At 46.5% G+C, this 19,358-nt stretch overlaps 1 protein-coding gene across 1 annotated transcript in view; it reads right to left on the bottom strand.

The window, feature by feature from the left end:
- The window catches only part of PPIP5K2 (diphosphoinositol pentakisphosphate kinase 2), a 2,362,281-nt gene that overhangs the window by 961,303 nt on the left and 1,381,620 nt on the right, over positions 1-19,358 (bottom strand). The window contains exon 20 of the mRNA XM_069625464.1: positions 13,308-13,531. Within this exon, the coding sequence (XP_069481565.1) occupies positions 13,308-13,531 (224 nt within the window). The remainder of the gene's footprint in view (positions 1-13,307; positions 13,532-19,358) is intronic.

Below are 19,358 nucleotides of genomic sequence, written 5' to 3'. Positions count from 1 at the left end.
TGGAGCTCGTGCGTGGAATGATCTTCCACTTTCATTAAGAAAACTAGAATCATTAACAGTTTTCAGAAAGCAATTAAAGACATATTTATTTGAATAATGTTATGCCAATGACTATGGTCCATCTAATTTAGACCGATCTGTGCCTAGATGCGGCTCACCGCTTGGATTCTTTGGGATATGCGCAATAAAAGTGATAAATCAAATCAAACTCTGCCGGCAGACGCAAAGGAAGGCCCTGAGACGGATACAGGCTCGAGGGCTCCATCTGCACAGCTTAAACCCTAGCTAACATCAGGATCTCAGGAAAGGGTTTCACGGACAGCAATTTACAGCAGTCTGGGAGCAGGATTAGCCCTGGGGCACGCAAACTTGTTCTTTGTCCTACTCCAAGAGACAGAGGCGCTCTGTAAGATTTCTAGATGTCCAGAAATAAGGGTAAGGATGTGCCCGCTAACTCTAAGCCAATGAGGAAAATTCAAGAGGGTAACCTGAAGAAACTGTGGAGGAGAGAGGGAGATCAAGAACCTTCAGGAGACCAGAAATCCCCGCAAAGGAGAGACTCGGAGCCACAACCTGCAGTAGACGTGCCAATAAGCAAGGAAGATCTCTGACAATGGTTCCATGAATTCCAGGAGAAAATTGCAGATACGATCCAGATATAATTTAACAATATGAGAACTGAACTAGATCTAACACTTGAAGAACTGAAACAAGACATGTAAGCACAAAAGTGATGGGTGGAAGGTTTTGAATGAATCTGAACCACTGGCATTACTCTGGGCAACCTTCCACACCACCGTTTTTTAGCCCGTCTGCGCCATTGCCAAATGGGTCCAGCATATGCAAATCAGTCAGGTACTGCCACCAATGGTAGCAGCCCAGCCCGAACTTCTAGGCCAGGTCCCCTCTGCATGGAAACACAAGCAACCCCAGACATGTTTCAGCCTTTTTGGGCCCCTCAGTCCTTCCCTTTCTGCGGCTCTTCACTTGGTCATACTGCCACTTTACGTGCTACCAAATCTGAGGATGGCTGCCAGGGGAGGGGCTTAGGGAGAGGGCAGTCATTGGCTGGGGGCAGTATGACCCAGAGACCAGTGATTGGTTACTACTAAGAAAGACAGATCAGAAACGGAACTGATACTGATTTTTTCTTTACCGAGGATTCCCAGCCTGATGACGGGGAATATTCATGAGCATGTGAATCCACCACAGACCCCATGCTGGAGAACTGCAGTTCACTTTCTTCGCTCGACAAGTGGACCCCTACACTCCCCGGCTGGGGAGTTTTCCGATTTCTTGATGGTATCTTCCTTGTCCGTGGCCCCTACCGTCCTCCTCAGTGGCTTCACAGGGCACTCTTTAAGGAAATGACCTCACCTTCCACAGTACAGACATAACTGCTGCTATCTCCTTTTATCCCTTTCCGCTTTAGTCAAGGGGGATCTGACCCCCCCCGATTTGCATTGGTTCTCCTGAACCTTCCGTTGTGCGGGCAATATTGTCCTTTGAACGCATATACATAGGGCGAGGGTCCAGTCTGGTTCGATCTGCTCTTCGGTCCTGCAACCTATGATCCATTTGAACAACAAGGTCATTGAATTCTGAGCAGTCTTTCGGGGGGTTCACTACTTGTGCGAGAACATCCTTGAGCTCCCCCCGCAACCCCTGATGAAATAACGTGGTTCTCTTCTCCACTGGCCATTCTGCTTCAACTACGAGTATATTGAACGTGGCTATGTATGTTAATAAGTCTTGATTCCCTTGGCGTAGGGACAGAAGTTTGTTGTCTAATGCCGCCCATGAATACGACGGGCGAACAGCTTTTCCATCTCCTGCAGAAAGCCCCTGAAGTAATGCAGCAAAGGATCGTCTTGGGCCACGAAGGGTACAGACCAGTCCGCTGCGCTATCACTCAGGTAGGATAGCACAAAAGCGACCTGTGATTGGTCATTCGGAAAGGCCCCTGGTCTACAAAGGAAGTGCAGGCTGCACTGGTTCATGAACGTTGCAAACCTCTTGGGATCCTCCGTAAATCGTTCGGGCGGGGCCAAGGGAACTGCCCCAGGAAGGGTTATCTGAACGGGATTGGCTGATGGTGCTGGCATCGAGGGCATGCTTCCCGGCAATGGTGCATGCCCTGCTTGTGACTGGAGAAGTTGCTGACTTAAATCATCAGTGCGTTCTTTGGCTACTATCAGCTCTCTCCTCAGGGTGTTGGTCTCCTGCCTGGCTGCATGTACTTCGGAACGCAGCTGCCCCAACATGTGGGCTAACTGGTCGGTTTCTGACGTTTCCATGACGCCCAGGTGGATTGTGATGTGAGGCTTTGTGTTCTGTAACGCTCACCTGGTATCCACGGGGACGTCACTCAGCCTGTTCTGACCTTTTACGACCTCGAACCCTTCCATGGAGTCTACTCGACTGGAGACTGAGCCTGAAACACAGGATTGGTAGAGTTTAACTCCCTATTGTCTCTGTGTGCTTGAACCCCTTCTTCCCGGGGTCCAACCCTTCCCTTTGATCCACAGCTCACCTAGTTTTCTTGGAAACTCGTTGCTGCCTAGTTACTTCACTGGCAAGAGTCCGACAGGTAAGTATAATGAGTCTTTTGAACAGTTCTCTATCTTCGTTCCTTTCCTTCCTTAGATGATGGCCGGCGTCCGGGGATTGCGACTTGCTGCTGAGATGAGTAGCGCTGAAGGTGAGTAAGAGCGCGATGCGCGATGCGCCCCTTTTGAATTTGTATTGAACTGAGTTCTTTTTCTGTGTCTTTTAGGTGCCACGACTTTTTCAGCGTGGATGCCGGTTATGAAGAAGAAATGCAGTGAGTAAGCGCGGTATGCGGTGCCTCTAGATGTTTTCACGCTAACCTGGAGTGTCTTTTCCTTCTTGCAGATGGATGAGAAGTTCCGGAGACAGAGTTCTCCCAGAGCGCCTGGATTCTGGTAAGCGTTTGAAGCTCGTACAGTCTTTAAAAATAAGCGAAGATTTGCTGAATGCTTACTAAGGCCTTTTTTCTGTTCTTTTCCCTTTTTCGTAGGAAGCGGCGTGCCGGGATGGGAATGACACAGCCGAAAGATGCCCGCAGAACAGAAGGAGCGATGAATGATGGGCAGATGCGCTGCAAGGCTGTTCCTAACGGTGTTCTTGCAGGAGTTGAGCACAGAAGAAAGATGCAGGCCTACTGGAGACCGATCCTAACACAGTGAGTGTCACGCTGCAGGTGAAGAAAACACAAAGCATGTTTCTCAGCCTGGGCCTGGCTTAAATAGTCTCTGGGTATCCCAGGTGTCTCTGGGCTGAACCACACCCAAAAGACTACACTTCACATGCAGTTCTGGGAACCAAAATATGTGGGGGCATCCATCTTGTCCCCATCAATGCACTACAAGTCCAATTCCCCAATGTTATCCTATGGGAGTGAGTGAGTCTGGTGCCACAAGCGCCAAGTCTGATTCCAAGTGGGACTTTGGAGGAATGGAGAGGCCCTTGAGGGCCATGTAGGTGATTGTGGACTGGTTCCAGCCTGACATCTTGGAGGGCTGGGGACACGAGGGCCAGGAATCATGACACACTGTCTCTAATTCCTCTATTGTGATTAGGGCCTCCAGGTTCTCCCTTTCTTCCTTGTTTAATTTGGGTAATCCTATGTCTTCCAGTGTCTCTTGGGTCTCCCGTTCTGCAGTCTCCCCTGTGTCTTCATAGAGACGTTTGTAGAATCTGAGGAACCCCTCGTTGATCCTCTCCTGGGTGTTCCAGATCTGGCCTTCTTCTCCCATTATCACCCTGATTACTGGTCTTGGTGTCTCGTTTTTATATAGCCATGCTAGCAGCCTCCCCGTTTTATCCCCCCCCTGCATGTTGCCTTTCAATATATTTTTTATAGTTCAGGTTACATAGCCTCTCCCAAAGCCCTCCGCTAGTTTGTTGTAATTGGCTCACTTGTTCAGCGTCCTCCTGAGAGGTGCCTCCCCTATTCATTATTTCTTCAAGTTTCTTCTCTGTCTCTTGTAGCTCACGCTCTATGCCCCCGTGGAGCCCTCTGGATTTGGATATGCCCGCTCCCCTCACTACCACCTTAAACGCCTCCCATAGGATTCCTTCTGACTCCACACTCCCTGTGTTAGTATCGAAGTACCCAATAATCTCCTCCCTTAGGTCCTCTCAGAATACCGAATCCTGCAGGGCCTCGGCTCTTAGCCTCCATGTTGGAACTCTTGCTCTAGGGGGCTGATGTCTCCAATCCAGGAACAGAGGGGAGTGGTCCGATAGTATTCTTGCCTTATGTTCTGAGCCCATAATTTCCCCTACTAGATCTGAGGCAACGAACATATAGTCCAATCTCGTATACAGGTTGTGTGGGGCAGCGTAGTGTGAGTAGTGCCTATCATTCGGGTATTGCTGCCTCCATATGTCCTCTAGCCCAAAGTCTCTCAGCAGGGCCTGTAGTGCTTTTGCAGCGGGGGTGGGTTTATCTAGTTTCGTGTCTGACCTATCCATTGTGGGGTATAGCGTGCAATTAAAGTCCCCTCCCCATATGATCGCGCCTCCTATGTGGGGGCTGATTTTGTTGAATAGTGCCCTAAAGTAGGCTGCCGTATCTTGGTTGGGGGCGTATGTATTTATAATACTCTATTTTTTAAAAAAAAACTATTTATTAACTTTTTTACAACATTTTAACAGACAAAAAAAACTTACTGGGATATGTTATACATTTTACATAACTCTTATTCGTATCATTTTAGAACATAGCCGCTAGTTCCCTTTACCTCAAAATTGGGAAGTTTTATGCCTCCTTTATCATATGTGTTCTGTAGTTTCCACAGAGCTATTCTATTCCTAGTGTTATGCCAGATAAAGCCTCTAGATATGCTCTGGAGTTTAGCGAAGAATCGCTTAAGTATCAAGTAGGGTATTTTACCGAATAAGTGTAGCAGCCTCGGTAGTACCACCATTTTCAGCAAAGATGCCCTCCTTACCATGGCCAAGGGGAGCCTAGCCCAGACCTCATGCTGTTCTCAATGTTTGTTAAAGTCTTTTCTGTGTTATATTTGTATTCGTCTTCAGCAGCATGGTAGACATCTATTCCCAAGTATCTAAAGGTACTATTCGCCCAGGGTATTTGTAGGATGGGTAGGTGCTCTCGCGGAGTCTCTTTGTATCTCCCCAAGGGAAACGTACACGGCTTATTGGGGTTGACTGCGATACCCGAGAGCAACGTAAATCGCTCCAACACTTCTAGGATGTATTGTAGGTTTTCTTCCGGGTAACTTAGGTATAGCAACATATCGTCCGCATACAGTGATATTAAATGTGGTCCTTCTTTCGTAAAAATCCCCACCTCTCCATATTGTTGTCGTAGGCATATCGCTAGGGGTTCTAGTGCAAGAATATATAGCATCAGGGACCAGGGGCATCCCTGTCTGGTGCCTCTGCTAAGTTGCCATTTTTCAGAAATAACTGCACCCGTCTTAACTCTGGCCAGCTATACAATAATTTAACCCATTTCAGATATCCGGGCCCTATTCCGTATTCCTGCAAGGCCGCCATTAGCCATGGCCATTTAACAGAGTCAAAAGCCTTCACTGCATCTAAGCAGACAATTGCAACCTCCTCCTCTTCTCCTTCTGTCTGTTCCATGACTCGGTGGAGCCTCCTAAGGTTATCAGATATACTTCTGTGCCGGACATATCCCGTTTGATCGGGATGTACAAGTTTATGTATAACCTGTCTCAGTCTCCACGCTAGCACGGCTGTGAGGATCTTACTATCCTGGTTCAGCATGGATAGTGGTCTATACGATCCGCAATCCATACTTTGCTTGTTCGGTTTGAGAATCCGGTCAATTATTGCTTCCTGTAGGGATTCTGGCAAAGTTCCTATTTCGAGGGCTTCATTTAGCATGGCTAGTAATGGGGGAAGCACTTCTGTCTTATATGTTTTATAGAACTCACTAGGGAGACAATCTGCCCCCCGGCACCTTACAAGTGGGTAGTGCTACGATCACTGCCTCTAATTCTTCCAACGTGATTGGGGCGTCTAGGTTTTCTCTCTCCTCAGAGTTCAGTTTGGGCAGACCAATGTCTCTAAGTGTTTCAACTATCTCATCCCATTCACTCTGTATACTTGTTTATAAAACTCGAGGAACCCTCCATTTACCCCCTCCTGAGTAGCGAGTGTCTATCCTTCCTTTCCTTGTATTGCTCTAATCATCAGCTTGGTTTATCGCTTTTGTATAACCATGCAACCAACCTCCCCGGTTTGTCCCCTCTAGCGTGCTGTATTTCCATATATTTCCTGTAATTCAAGTTACATAGTCTGTCCCAGAGTGCTGCACAGACCTGTCGTAGTTTATCTATAGCGTTCGCCCCTTCTGGGGTGTCATCTCCCCTGCGCATAGCTGCCTCTAGTTCCACCTCTGCCTTTTGCAGCTCTTGCAGTATCGCACCTTGCAGTCCTTTGGATTTTACTATCGCTGAACCGCTAACCACCACTTTAAATGCTTCCCTTAGGGAGCCGGTTGATTTTACGCTGCCAGTATTGTAGTCAAAATATTTAACTGTTTCCTCCCTCAGGTGTTCCCTGAACACTGTGTCTTTCAGTGCTTCGGCTCTCAGCCGCCATGTTGGAATTCTAGCTCTGGGAGCTTGGTGTTGCCATATTAGGATCAGCGGTGAATGATCTGAAAGGACTCTAGCTTCATATTCGTTGTGCACTATCTCTCCTACCATCTCCGGGGAGGTCGAACAGATAGTCCAGCCGTGTGTACAGATTATGTGGTGCCGAATAATGTGAGTAGTGTCTATCGCTTGGGTGGTGTAATCTCCACATGTCTTCCATCTTAAAGTCTCGCAGCAGGGCTTTCAGAGTTTTAGCTGCCGGCGTGGGTTTGTCTGGTTTCCCGTCCGAACTGTCTACTCTGGGATCTAGTGTGCAGTTAAAGTCACATCCCCAAATGACCGTTCCCCCCCAAATTGCAGACTTATTTTACCATATAAGGTTTTAAAGTAGGCCACTGTATCTTGGTTTGGGGCGTATATATTAATGATGCATACTTCTCTGTTTTCTATTAATCCCCGTACTGTTACCATTCTCCCATCTGGCTCTACCACAGATTGCAGTAGTTGAAAGGGGACATGAGGTGCCACCCAGGTGATCACTCCTCTGGCATATATCGAGTACGTTGCTCCCACGGTAGTTCCTTTCCATTTCTTCTTTATCACCTCTAGTTTTTTCTTTGTAAAATGGGTTTCTTGTAGTAAGGCTATATCTATCTTCTGCCTCCTTATGTACATCATAATTCTATTTCACTTTAAGTAGCTATTTAGTCCCCTGACGTTCCAGGTGGCTATCTTAAGGTCTCCCATCATCCATCCATAACGGGTCCCCCCCCCCTATCCTTCCCCGTCTTCTGTATTGTGCGTCTTGGCGCATGGATGTAGGCTTGTCCCATAACTAACATCACTGCACACCCCCCCAACTCCCCTCCCACACCCCTCCCTTCCCTTCCCTTCCCCAACTGTTGCCCAGCTCCATCCTTGGATCTCAGGCTATCCCGCATTTAGTCTCTTCTCGGCGCTGCCGGTACTAGGAACACAGCGGGGTGTTGCCTCACTACTGGTAACCTAGCTAAGCTATTTATAGGGGTATAAGAGTGAGTCTATCACGTCTCCCACAGTTTAACATTATTACACGTTCAAATCTAATTGTTCAACACATGAATTTGTGCGGCCTTGCCCTATCTTATATTCAAGTCCCAGTGAGCGATGTATACAACACCTTGATTAATGCTGTTGCCGTTTCATTTGTCAGCTCCACCCTCCTTCTGGCTGTCCTTTTCCAGAGGGCAACTCTGGGCGTCCAACCACTCTGTCGCATCTTGGGGAGTCTCAAACAACAGAGCCCTATTTTGTGAAACACTTTCAGCTTAGCGGGGTACATGAGCATATATCTGTATCCCGCTTCCCGCAATCTCTTCTTCACCGTTCCATAGTTCAGTCTTCGTCTTTGCACCAGGAGTGTATAATCCAGGTACGCCGGGATAGCCACAGATTCTCTTTGTATTGTGCCACCTTTTCGAAAGTATTCTAGTATTTTCTCCCTGTCTAGATAATTCAGTATTTTGGCAATTATTGGTCTCGGGCAGGGGGGTTTGGGGGTGGCCCGGTGGTGGCTTCCTTGTCAGGGTGTGCTCTCTCCACCGCAAATCCTTGGGTGAGCGCCCCTCCCCCTATTTCTTGTAGCAGCATTGTCTCGAAGTAGTCCGTAGGGTTAGGTCTCTCCTCGCCCTCCGGGAGCCCCCCAATGCATATGTTATTTCATTGGGCGCCTCCTTCGACTTCCTCCGCTCTATTTTCCAGGTTGCTCACGTGTTGCATTAGTATATGTATTTCCGAAGAGTGGGATGTGCACGCTGCCGTGTTTGAAGTAATTTCTTTCTCAATTTCGCCGGTGCGTTCTGCTATTGCTCTTACGTAAATTTAGGACAAATTTGAAAACGTTCGTGTTTAAGTGAACTACCTCTCACTTGTCAGGACTATTCTACCATTGAGGAGTTAGATCTGGTAGTCTTTGTGACCGCGTAGTAATGCAGCATTGTTTGTTGAATGGTTTTGTTTGTCAAAGCGCCCTGATGCCATCGGGCTGCCGGCGCTATAGGAGCAGACACATACAGACGTACATACATACATATAAACATCCTAGTTGGGGTAAGTTCACGTCTTCCTGGACTGCGCCAATCTTGAGTTCCCGTGTTGTCTTGAGTTCGACAACGGCTGCTTCCAGTTTGGTAGTTTCAAGTCTGCAATGGTCCGCTGATCATCGCAAGCTGGGGATATATCCAATTGTGGGGTCTTTTCTTTGAATCTAGTCCCTTCCATTTATTGTGGCGTTCTTGCATTCTAGTGTAGGTTGCTTCCCCTTTGCTTTGCCGTGCTGAGTCGCCATCTTGGTATCGTCTTCTGCCTCAGTATAGGATGACAGGACTTTGACCGTCGGCACACCAAATCTGCTCAGCCGTTAACAATGTTTCTTGGGGATTCGTACGTAGGTGATTAGTCACCACTGTGGTCCTGCAGCAAGGTTTTTAGAAGGGTCCCATGTTTTCCTGATCCTGCAGGCTCAATGGTCATGCTGAATTATGATGCGTGTGGCTATTGTCTTGCAGGTAGTGTAAGTGAGTAGCATTTTATCTGGTTTATGTCAGACACCATCTCTATTCCACTGAGTTCAATGTTTCTCCATTCGTTTGCCTGCAATACTATCTCTCCATTCACAGAGAGTGAGTGGCTGATGTTTGGGGGAAGTGACACTCTTGTCAGTGTATTTTCTATGCTTTCCTACCCCCAAGGCCGGGTCACGTCTTCCATTGCTGAGTGTGCCTCAGGGCAGCTGGCTGCATGTATCAGGCCCTCCAGCTAGCGGAACACGCAGATGCCTTCAGTGAGCAGGCTCTGCTTTCCACACACCTCCAGGTTAGCAGGGTGCAGTCTTCTTTGTTGTAGCGTATTGTCAGCCCCCCATACTGTGTGTGTAGGGGGGACGGGGAGAGGGCGAGTGTGCTGCTTCTATGTACGTTGGTTTGTGGTCTAGCAATTGGCCCTCTAGCAGTTGTCCGGGCGCTCGGCGCACACATCCACAGTTGCCGGGTGCGATCCGGGCAAGGTCCACCCTCGCTCCGTCTGCAGGACTCCAGCCCTGGGGCGGCCCGCAACTCGCCCCAGCCCTCGTGGCAATCCAAGCCAGCAGGCATCCTGTACGTACCGATTGCCAGTGAGCGTTGGAGTCTGCATAAATTAGGATGTGTCGGTTTCGTTCCGGCGCACGTCGAGAACAATTTGTTTATTAGGGCCCAGTGCATCTTCCCTTTACGTTACCTCAATTGATATGCTCCTCGCTCCACGACTCGCACTCGTATTGCAGTGCGGCAGTTTCCAGAATGTGAGCTCTGCCTCCCGCGCACCTCCGGATCAGTGGGGTGCAGCCTCCTTTATCGTGGCTTATTGTCAGCCCAATACTGTGTGTATGGGGGAGGGGCTGGAGGCGAGTGTGTTGCTCCACTGTTTGTTGGGATTTCACTCCGGTTGGTGGCCTTGCGACAGTTGTCCGGCGTTCAGTGCACACATCCGCAGTGCCCTCTCGCCGCGGCCACTCCTGTGCCTTAGATTCGCTCCGTGCTGGTCCTACGCTCTGTTCCCCCTCGGGGTTCTGGGCCGGGCGGCATACGACTCGCTTGGCTCTTTGATCAGTCCGAGCTGGCGGGTGCGCCGTTGGTCCCACGCCCGTGCAGCGTTGTTGGTGGGCACTTTGGTCTGCCTACATTGGGACGCTGCTTCCTTGCTTTCGTTCCAGCTCCAGCTGAGGGTGGTTCCTTTGTTCAACAGCCGGCGCCATTTTCCTTGTCATCCGCCACAGTCCGTGCACCCCTCGCATATGCTAATAACTTATTTGTCTCATCATGAGTCCTCACGAACTCCGGTCTCCATGCTTGCGCTGCATTAATTTGGCCACAGTTCCATTTCTAGCACTTGCGCTGCGGTATCAGTCTGTGTAATGTACAGGGTCTTGCAGGATCATCGGGAGACACAGAAAAACACGTCCTCTTACATGGCTACTCTGCCACGCCCCCCATTTATAATACTCAATTCTCCATTTTCCAGCAGTTCCCGCATCACTATCATCCTCCCATCCAGCTCCGCCGTCGCCTGGAGCATCTGGAATGGCACATGAGGTGCCACCCAGGTAGCCGCCCCACTGGCATAAGCTGAGTATGTTGCTCCCATGGTGGTCACCCCTCCACTTTTTCTTGACCACCTCTAGTTTCTCTTTGGTAAGGTGGGTTTCTTGCAGTAATGCTATGTCCATTTTTTACCTTCTCAAATACATCATAACTTTGTTCCTCTTCAGGTAGCTGTTGAGGATGCTCACATTCCAAGTTACTATTCTAAGACCTCCCATTATCATCCATATTTTATCCCTCCTCCCTCCTTGCTCATCTCTCCGATTTTGCTTTGCATGGATGTGGGCTCGTTCCCTGTCCATTTACAACATTAACTCCACAACTAACCCCCAAACCCAATTCTCCCCAACTATGTTCACTACACACATTCCCTTCCCTCCCACCTCCCCCTCCCTACCCGTCCCAAACTGGTGCCCAGCTCCATCCCTGGATCTCAGGCTCCCCCAAATTTGGTCCTAACTCGGTGTGCCGGAATCAGGAACCCAGCAGGGTGTTACCGATCTGTCGGTAACCTAACTAATCTATTCTTGGGGGTATGAGAGTGAGTACCTTGAGGCTCCTACAATTTTGAACTATATCGCAGTGCTTAAGCATTCGTATTTATGCAGCCCATGTTGCGTCTATCCCAGCTGGCTTCGACCCATCTTATATTCTAGTCCCAATGTCTGATTCTGCAGCACCATAGGTAGCGCAGTCTCTATTTTACTTATCTGCACCTTCTTCTTTCTGGTTGTCATTTTCCGATGGGCAGTTCTGTGTGTCCAGCCACTCTGACGCATCCTCTGGGGTGTCGAAGAACAGTGCTCTGTTTTTGTAATACACCTTCAGTTTGGCCGGGTACATTAACATATATTTATAGCATGCTTCCCGCAAACTTCTCTTCACTGACCCATAGTTCATTCGGCGTCTTTGCACCAACAGAGTGTAATCCGGGTATGCCATGATATTCGCCGATGCCCTTTGTATCGTGCCTCCCTTCCGTAAGTGTTCTAGGATTTTTTCCCTGTCTCGATAGTTCAGGATTTTTGCGATTATTGGTCTCGGCGGGGCTCCTGGCGGTGGCTTCCTTGTCAGGGCCCTAAGTGCTCGTTCCACCGCAAATCCTTGGGTGAGCACCTCTCCTCCTATTTCCTGCAGCAGCATCGTCTCAACGTAGTCCGTTGGGTTTGAGCCCTCTGCTCCTTCCGGTAGTCCCACGATGCATATGTTGTTTCTCCGGGTGCGTCTCTCTGCTTCTTCTGCTCTATTTTCCGGATTGCTCACACGTTGTTCCAGGATGTGAATCTCCGATGTGTGAGACGCACATGCAGCTGTGTTCGGGCCACTTCCTTTTCCAGTTCGCCTGTGCAGTCTCTATTGCCCAAACATCTTGTCTGAGGAGATTCACCTCTTCCTGTACTGCGCCAACTTTAAGTTCCAGTGCCGCCTTCAGTTCAACCATGGCCGATTCGAATTTAGTTTCCCACGGTAGTTTCAGGTCCGCAATTGCTTCCAGGATCTGCTGGTCTTTGCTCGCGGTGGTGGTATCCATGGCAGGGGTCTTCTCTTTGCTCCTAGTTCCTTCTGCCGACTGCGGTGTCCTTGCATATTCTTCCAGCGTGGGTTGTTTGCCCTTTGCCTTGGTCTGTTTGCTCGCCATCTCGGTGTAGTCATATGCTTCACTTTGGGTTCTCGGGAGTGTGTTCTGCAGCACTTCGGGGCTCACTTCGCCTTGGCTGACTGCCCCTTCATCTCGCGGCGGTACAGCTGTTCACCGGTCCAACTCTTTGTTCAGTGGGCGCCATCCTGCTACCATCCACACCCACACTCTACAAACTGTTTTGGCATCCAGTTCGTATTACTTGCTGCCAATCCTCCCGGATTACAGATCGCTGCACACCCAGTGAATTCATACCAGCGTAGGTGTTTTTTATCGCTTCATGGCCAGCATCAAACACGACTTATCTCAAGGATCATGTGCAGATCTGCAGGAGCAACCAGAGAGCACGTCCTACTCTGCAACCATTTAGCCACGTCCCCACCCGGTATAAATAAATTTAACAGAAAAAAGCTGAAGGAACATTGAAAAGATAAACTAAAAGTATCTGTACTTAATATGAAATGACACAACAGAATTGCAGAAGTTTCACTCGGGCGTTGGAGACAGACAAACTCAGTACAGAAAAAGTAATTTCTGTGAAGTATTAAAACACTAAGTGAAAGTCTCATCCTAGTTGCCAAAGATCATACCATCATAGTGGAGGAAATACATTCATAACATCAAGAGGTGTTGGGAATATTAGAAGACTTCCTAGAGACTTTGGTAATGCTGTAATGACATTTATTATGAATGGAGTTGAGGAGGTAAAATCAGAATAAAGAATTTATGGAGTGCTTGTGGCTCCACAAACGTATGCCTAGAAACAAAAGCATGAGACACTAGACAAGATCCCATGCTGTCCAGTGGACATTGTATTACAAATAATATCATATATACATTTCAACCATCAACCATGATAGTTTAACTAATAAACTAATTACATGCCTCCTTTTAAGAACATACAATTAGCAGAATATTTTAACAATCTACCTGAGGGATGACAATATCAGCTAATGCCTTTGAAAGCCTGTATAATTCCATTGTGTTCTCCAGCTTTAGAGATCCATTATGCTGAACATCATATTTTATGCAGTCATATATGTCTGGAATTTTGCTAATGTCATATCTTCCATTTTTTGTTTTGAAGTCCTTTTCCAGTTTAGCCCAGCGACGCAGCATCAACTCAAGCGTTTCACTGTGGTAAAGTTGAATATCTGGGAAAAAAATATCCAAGCTGCATTAGAAACAATGTATTCTATTGTGACACTAAACAAAATGCATCACACCAAAAATACTGAATCCTCATTGACCCTAATTTTGCTTTGTAAACTCTATGCCGTACTTAGAAAAACGTACAATGTGAGGAAAACGTCACTGTAGGTAGCCCACAGTTGGACACTGACATAGTTCAGACTGTTGCATCTGCTTGATAGGCAGTGGGGCTGATGAGATGCAGTTAAATGATCATGATTTGGCACAAGACCTCCATTTCACAGATCACAAATGTTATAGGGAGGGAAGAGGTGGGAATAGGTGTAGTGCAGATGGGAGATACTTTGATAGATGAGGCATGGAAGGCTGGGCTGTTCCAGAATGTGAGGGAACTGCAGTAATAGATGATATCAGAGAGGGAGCACAGGTGCTGAGTGATGGAGGCAAGATCACACCTGGAACTGGCAAAGAGCGCAACAGAGATACTTAAGAGACCACAAAACACATAATGCGAAAATAGAAGGGCATGGCCTTTGTTGGTTGAACAAGGACTTCATTAGTGGGATCCTTTGAATCCTGTGCACTATATACATACGACCTTAAGCACAGAGCACTGGTTGACAAAATACTCCCTCATCTTTGCTCTATCTGTTGTTTATAGGCTACTCTTATGCCTTTGATTGTGTTAATCGGGATTCACAGCCCTCTGTTGCAGTTAGACTTGATAACAATTTCACCTTTTTCCAATTTCACTGAGGAAACAGTGGCCTGAAGCAGGGGTGCATTGCCGCTCCTCTGCTTTTTAATTTGTATGTTGCAGACATGCATAAGGCTCCTAAATCTTTTAACCAGTTTCCTTCCTCAATAGACACCTTCCATGTTTCATAGCTCAGCTATGCCAATGATCTATATTGCTGGACAGGACACCTATTGGATTTCACTGATCGTTAAATGTCGTTGCAGAATATTCTAAGAGCACTGATTTAAAAATAGATTACACCAAAACCAAGTTACTAGCAGTACGAAAAGGTAAAACGAAGAACAAGTTTTCATGGTATGTTTCATTGAGCAGGTGGCGATTATGTTTACCTAGGTGCATACTACTTAATAGTCATTCTATAGGCTCCTCTGAAGGAAATTCTATGATCCTTAATCCTTTTAATACATTCAGGCTGATTGAGTTTCACAAACATACAGTGGATTCTCTGTTGAGGAGCTCATTGAAATCTTTAAAACCAGCATTATGCCTAGCATACTATATGGTCTAGAGACATTCTCAGTAAAGCAAACAGGATGGCTCAAAACATTAAAAGATCTGCTTTGACCTTCCCAACTCTCTCCCAATAGAAGCTACTAGATTGCAAGTGGGTCTTGTTTCGTTATAGACATTTTTTTTTAAAGCATAACATGTTTTATCACAAGATGACCTGTGAATCCACTGCTTTACTGAGTCACTATGGCAACATGATCAAATCTGCTAACTAACGTGACAATGTCTTCAGGGAATTGGTAGATTGGTCTATGGACGTCTCTTCACACATTACCTTTTTAAAGAATAAACTTACCACTAAGCTTATTTTGGGTACCAATGTGATAGTATTGAGTATTTGTCAACTAAAAAAAAACTCTAACTCCTGCAGATGAGGATAGCGGTAAACAGAAATCTCTCAAGTACCATAGCAATAAAACTGGGAACTAAGAAAGAGTGCCCCATGTCCCCATTGTTATATGTTATTTTTTTTTCTTTATTGTATATAGTTTATTACAAACTTTTACATTTGTCTTTATCATCATTAAAATGACCATCATTTTCTTCTAAGTCTCATAAAAATAAAATCAGAGTCCATTTTCAGAAGAAACAGAAGAATATGCAGGATTTGGGACAAAGAGTAAATTAAAAATTGAAATTAAGATTTTCTTCCCTCACTATAGAATCCACTCAATTTGTTATACAATATTTCATCAATAATACACTATTATTACATTTACTTATCCTGTTTTCACTTCTTTGTCTGCAACACCTGATATGCTATATATATGATACCTCTGTTGGCTAGACTCTGAGATTTGCAACAGGCCCGAGGCATTTGTATGGTGGGGATGGAACATAAGACGATCGCATTCGCTAATGATATGCTTGTAGCAATTACCGAGCCGGAGACATCTATGCCGGCACCACTAATGGTTGAAATGGATGAATTTGGGGCAATTTCTGGGCTAAAAATTAACAAATCAAAATCGGAAATGTTTAATTTGTCTGTCGACCCTGAATTTGTAGAACGCATTCGGACCGAAACTCAACCGGCATTGGCGGAGAAGGGTATAAGATATTTGATGCTGTTCCCACAAAAAAGCCGGAACAATTTAACGGGGCGAATTACCCACACTTATTAGCAGGAGTAAATAGGGATTTGCTTAGATGGAAACCACTTGCAGTATCCTGTTTGGGGAGAATAACGGTTGTTAAGATGGTCCTCCTTCGCAGAATATTGTACTATTTTCAGGCCCTTCCGATTGGTGTCTGTAAGGCATTTTGTAGCTCACTTACAAAACTAATATCGGCATATATCTGGCAAAACAAATTGGCTAGAATAGTGATGTCCACACTTACAGCGCCAAGTTGCAGGCCATTAAGGAATGGTTTGACGGAGAGGGCCAACAGATATGGGCTCGCCAAGATATAGCCGAACCCGAAGACTTGGGGCTCTTTAAGACGAGGTAGCAATACTTAGAGATGGAGGGGGATGCAGATTTTACTCAAACATCTATAATCAAACCGACTCAGGAAGTTGGCAAAACAAGGTACTGTTTTATTGGCAATTATCAAAAACAGGGAGTTACAACGGACATCAATGGAAGTTCGTTTGATTTCGCTCAGAACATTTAATAAAAAACACAACTTTTAAAGTAAAAACACGTCATCAGTGACGTCACCCTATGTGGCAAACTACAAAAACCTACTTGGGAAAGTGATAGGCATACAGGGAACATCTAAGTATACGTTCCATACTTGACATGGATAGTGATTGGGTCTCTAACATCAAGTGGGCAACTAAGCCCTCCTCTAGTGCATGTCATCTACATCACCACAAATTACACGACGATCCATTGGTTACACAAACTATAGGGCTCTCTGTTACGTGGCCCTCTATAATTGGTTGGCACCCTCATACTCCTCTGGAATATTCCACACGCTAGCAGCACGCAAGCTCTTACCCCAGGTGCCTAGAGGGATTGGCTGGTCATAACTCCCCACCTTATTAGTCTACCATCCACCATCACTCTTGCAGTCTGCCAGTCAATTAAGGCTTTGAACTTGGCCTTGCAGACGTTCTCTGCGCCTGAGAATAAAAGGGAGTATAGGCATAGTTTGTCTCCTAGTTTCGGTGTAGCCCAACCCAATGTCTATTTTGATCTGACCGTGTGGCTGGAGACCGTGCTTCTGAGCTCCTTGCTGCATTTAAAACTATTAAATGATGAACTCTAGACACCTTCATTGTTTTTCCATTCTACCTCAGACAGAAGTTTGCTTCTTTCTCACGTTCATGTAACTGCTGGATGGACAACCAGGCTTACAGTAGCCTCGACTTCTTCGTGCTGGGCCAGCCAAGCGTTTCTTGAATTTCTCCTTCGCCATTAGTTGTTTTCAAACTGCGCCACACTGAAAAACTTTCTATTGACAGGATTCAAGCTCTGCTAAAGTGCATTGTGGAACTTCCATATTCTATCCATTCCTATGTATATACGTTGGCGCATCGCCGCAATCTATTCACTACATAGCCAGCCTCACGATCACTTCGTCTACTTGCATTGCTGCATCTGTACACTTGTAAAATGACTTAGCATTTTCTCCATAGTTTCTGTAGCATGAGCATATTCATCTTCATTTTGAGCCCGAAATGTTGCTCATCTTTAACACCTCCTCTGCAGATCTCATAAATGTTTATGTTCTTTTGCCTCTTGCATCTTTTCTAGGTCTGTCAGTCCTACTTCGCATGATGTCACCAGTCTTCTTTCTCACCCATTTTCACACTTCCCCTGGGACTTTGTCCAAAAGGCCAATGTATCTTTGTGAATGCATTTAGGGCTTCCTTAATGGATACCTTGTTTCCACGGTTTTCTGCGGTATAGGCATCTTCACTGGTACTGCACGTCTCACTTTCCGATTCCCAACATATAGGCAACATGGGGGCGGAGCATTTGGTGGGGGTACTTGGCTCCTTCTCTACCCTCCCCTTCTGGGCGTTTCATCAACCACTCTCTCAGCAGTCTTCATATCTAGACATACTCATCTGAAGAAATGCTTCTTTGGGACCCATATCTTTAGGACTCCATTCAGACATCCTGCTGATTTCACATGCTCATCAGTACCACAGGACATAAGCATACATTCTCTATTAGGACTGCAGTAGATCCATTTCACCATTTACTTCTTGTGGTCCTTCGGGTACAAGAACTTCGTTCCCACAGGTGCATGGCTGCTGGCCTTTACGTAGTCTCTGATTTCTTCGTTTGTCAGCTTTTTAGGATCAAATCCTGATTCGACATCAATCACAATTTTCATTCCTACTGCTTTCTTTGCAGTCTTCTTGCAATGTGTGATCATTAACCTGATCACATGAAATCCAAACATGATCATCACCAACAGGGCTCCCAGAAGTTTGAAAATGCTTGCCAGCCATTATGGAACCCATAAAAAGATTGATCCAAACCAAATGTCATCAGCAATGTCTTCTAATTCATCTTCCATCTTAGTATGCAAGTTTGTCAGCAACGTTCTGGCCTCCGTCAAGGTGCCATTCTCATCGTTGTGAGAAGGCATGAATGTGAAACATTATTCCCCGATTTTGGCATAAACACCTCCATCCATAGCTGTGATCATGTCCAGGACATATCTGTTCTGTAGAGTCATAAGTTGTATGGCTCTCAGTTCCTCCTCGATAGCATCAAATCCCTTCATCTGCAGAAGCTCCCACCTGGTTATTTATAACCATTTGGCATTCGTCAAAAGCTTCTATTGACTTAGCTGAGAAATAGTTCTCCCTCTTCATTCGATTCAAGAGCTCAGCAGATCTCTTCTTCCTCAGGTGAGCATCTGCTTTTGGAAATTCACAAATGTTCAAATCACTTTTAGTGATCACCAATGCTGGAACATGAACAATCACTATAGAACATAGTCCTCCCCAATTTCTGGGCAGCTTCATATAAGCTCTGGATCCACAAGCCCAATAATGATCCATTATCACTGCTGTCCCATCCTTCATTCCTGAAACATCAAAGATTCGTCCACACTGGGGGCGCTGTTGTGCACACAACATGGCTGCCTGAGAGCTGAGCTCCTCTCTGGCAAATATCCTGAGCCAGTTGACATCCTGAACTGGGCCACCCAGGAGACCCACACAATATGTATCTGCTCCTAAAACAGGGACAGATCATTTGAGAAAAATCCTGAGGGAAAACGGACCAGAATTGCCTTAAATTTCCTGATCACTAGATACAGCGTTCTGTTGCTGGTGCTGCATACCGGATGGGAGCACCACGCTGAGATCACAGGAGCCCGCTGGCTGGGCAACGCCACAGGGCCGCTGAAGGGGTGGAGTCTACACTGGCACCTGGCGCCTTCACACAGGGTCCCCTTTGACAACATATCATTGTCATGATGCCTACCCCCGGGGACCCATACCAAGTCCAGCAACCCCGGAAGCAGGCATCAAGTTACCCCAAGCAAGCCCAACAACCCCGCTAGGGGCTATTTGGGTGCAGTAAGCGGACTATTACAGGTCCTGTAATGTAAATAGTAAAGCTAAGTGGCGGACACATGAGCGCCAT

This window comes from Ambystoma mexicanum, chromosome 6p (genome assembly GCF_040938575.1).
Source record: "Ambystoma mexicanum isolate Mex_15411 chromosome 6p, UKY_AmexF1_1, whole genome shotgun sequence".
NCBI classification, from domain to species: domain Eukaryota; kingdom Metazoa; phylum Chordata; class Amphibia; order Caudata; family Ambystomatidae; genus Ambystoma; species Ambystoma mexicanum.
Note: the sequence above shows the minus strand (reverse complement) of the source record. Positions and strands in the feature narration are given on the sequence as shown.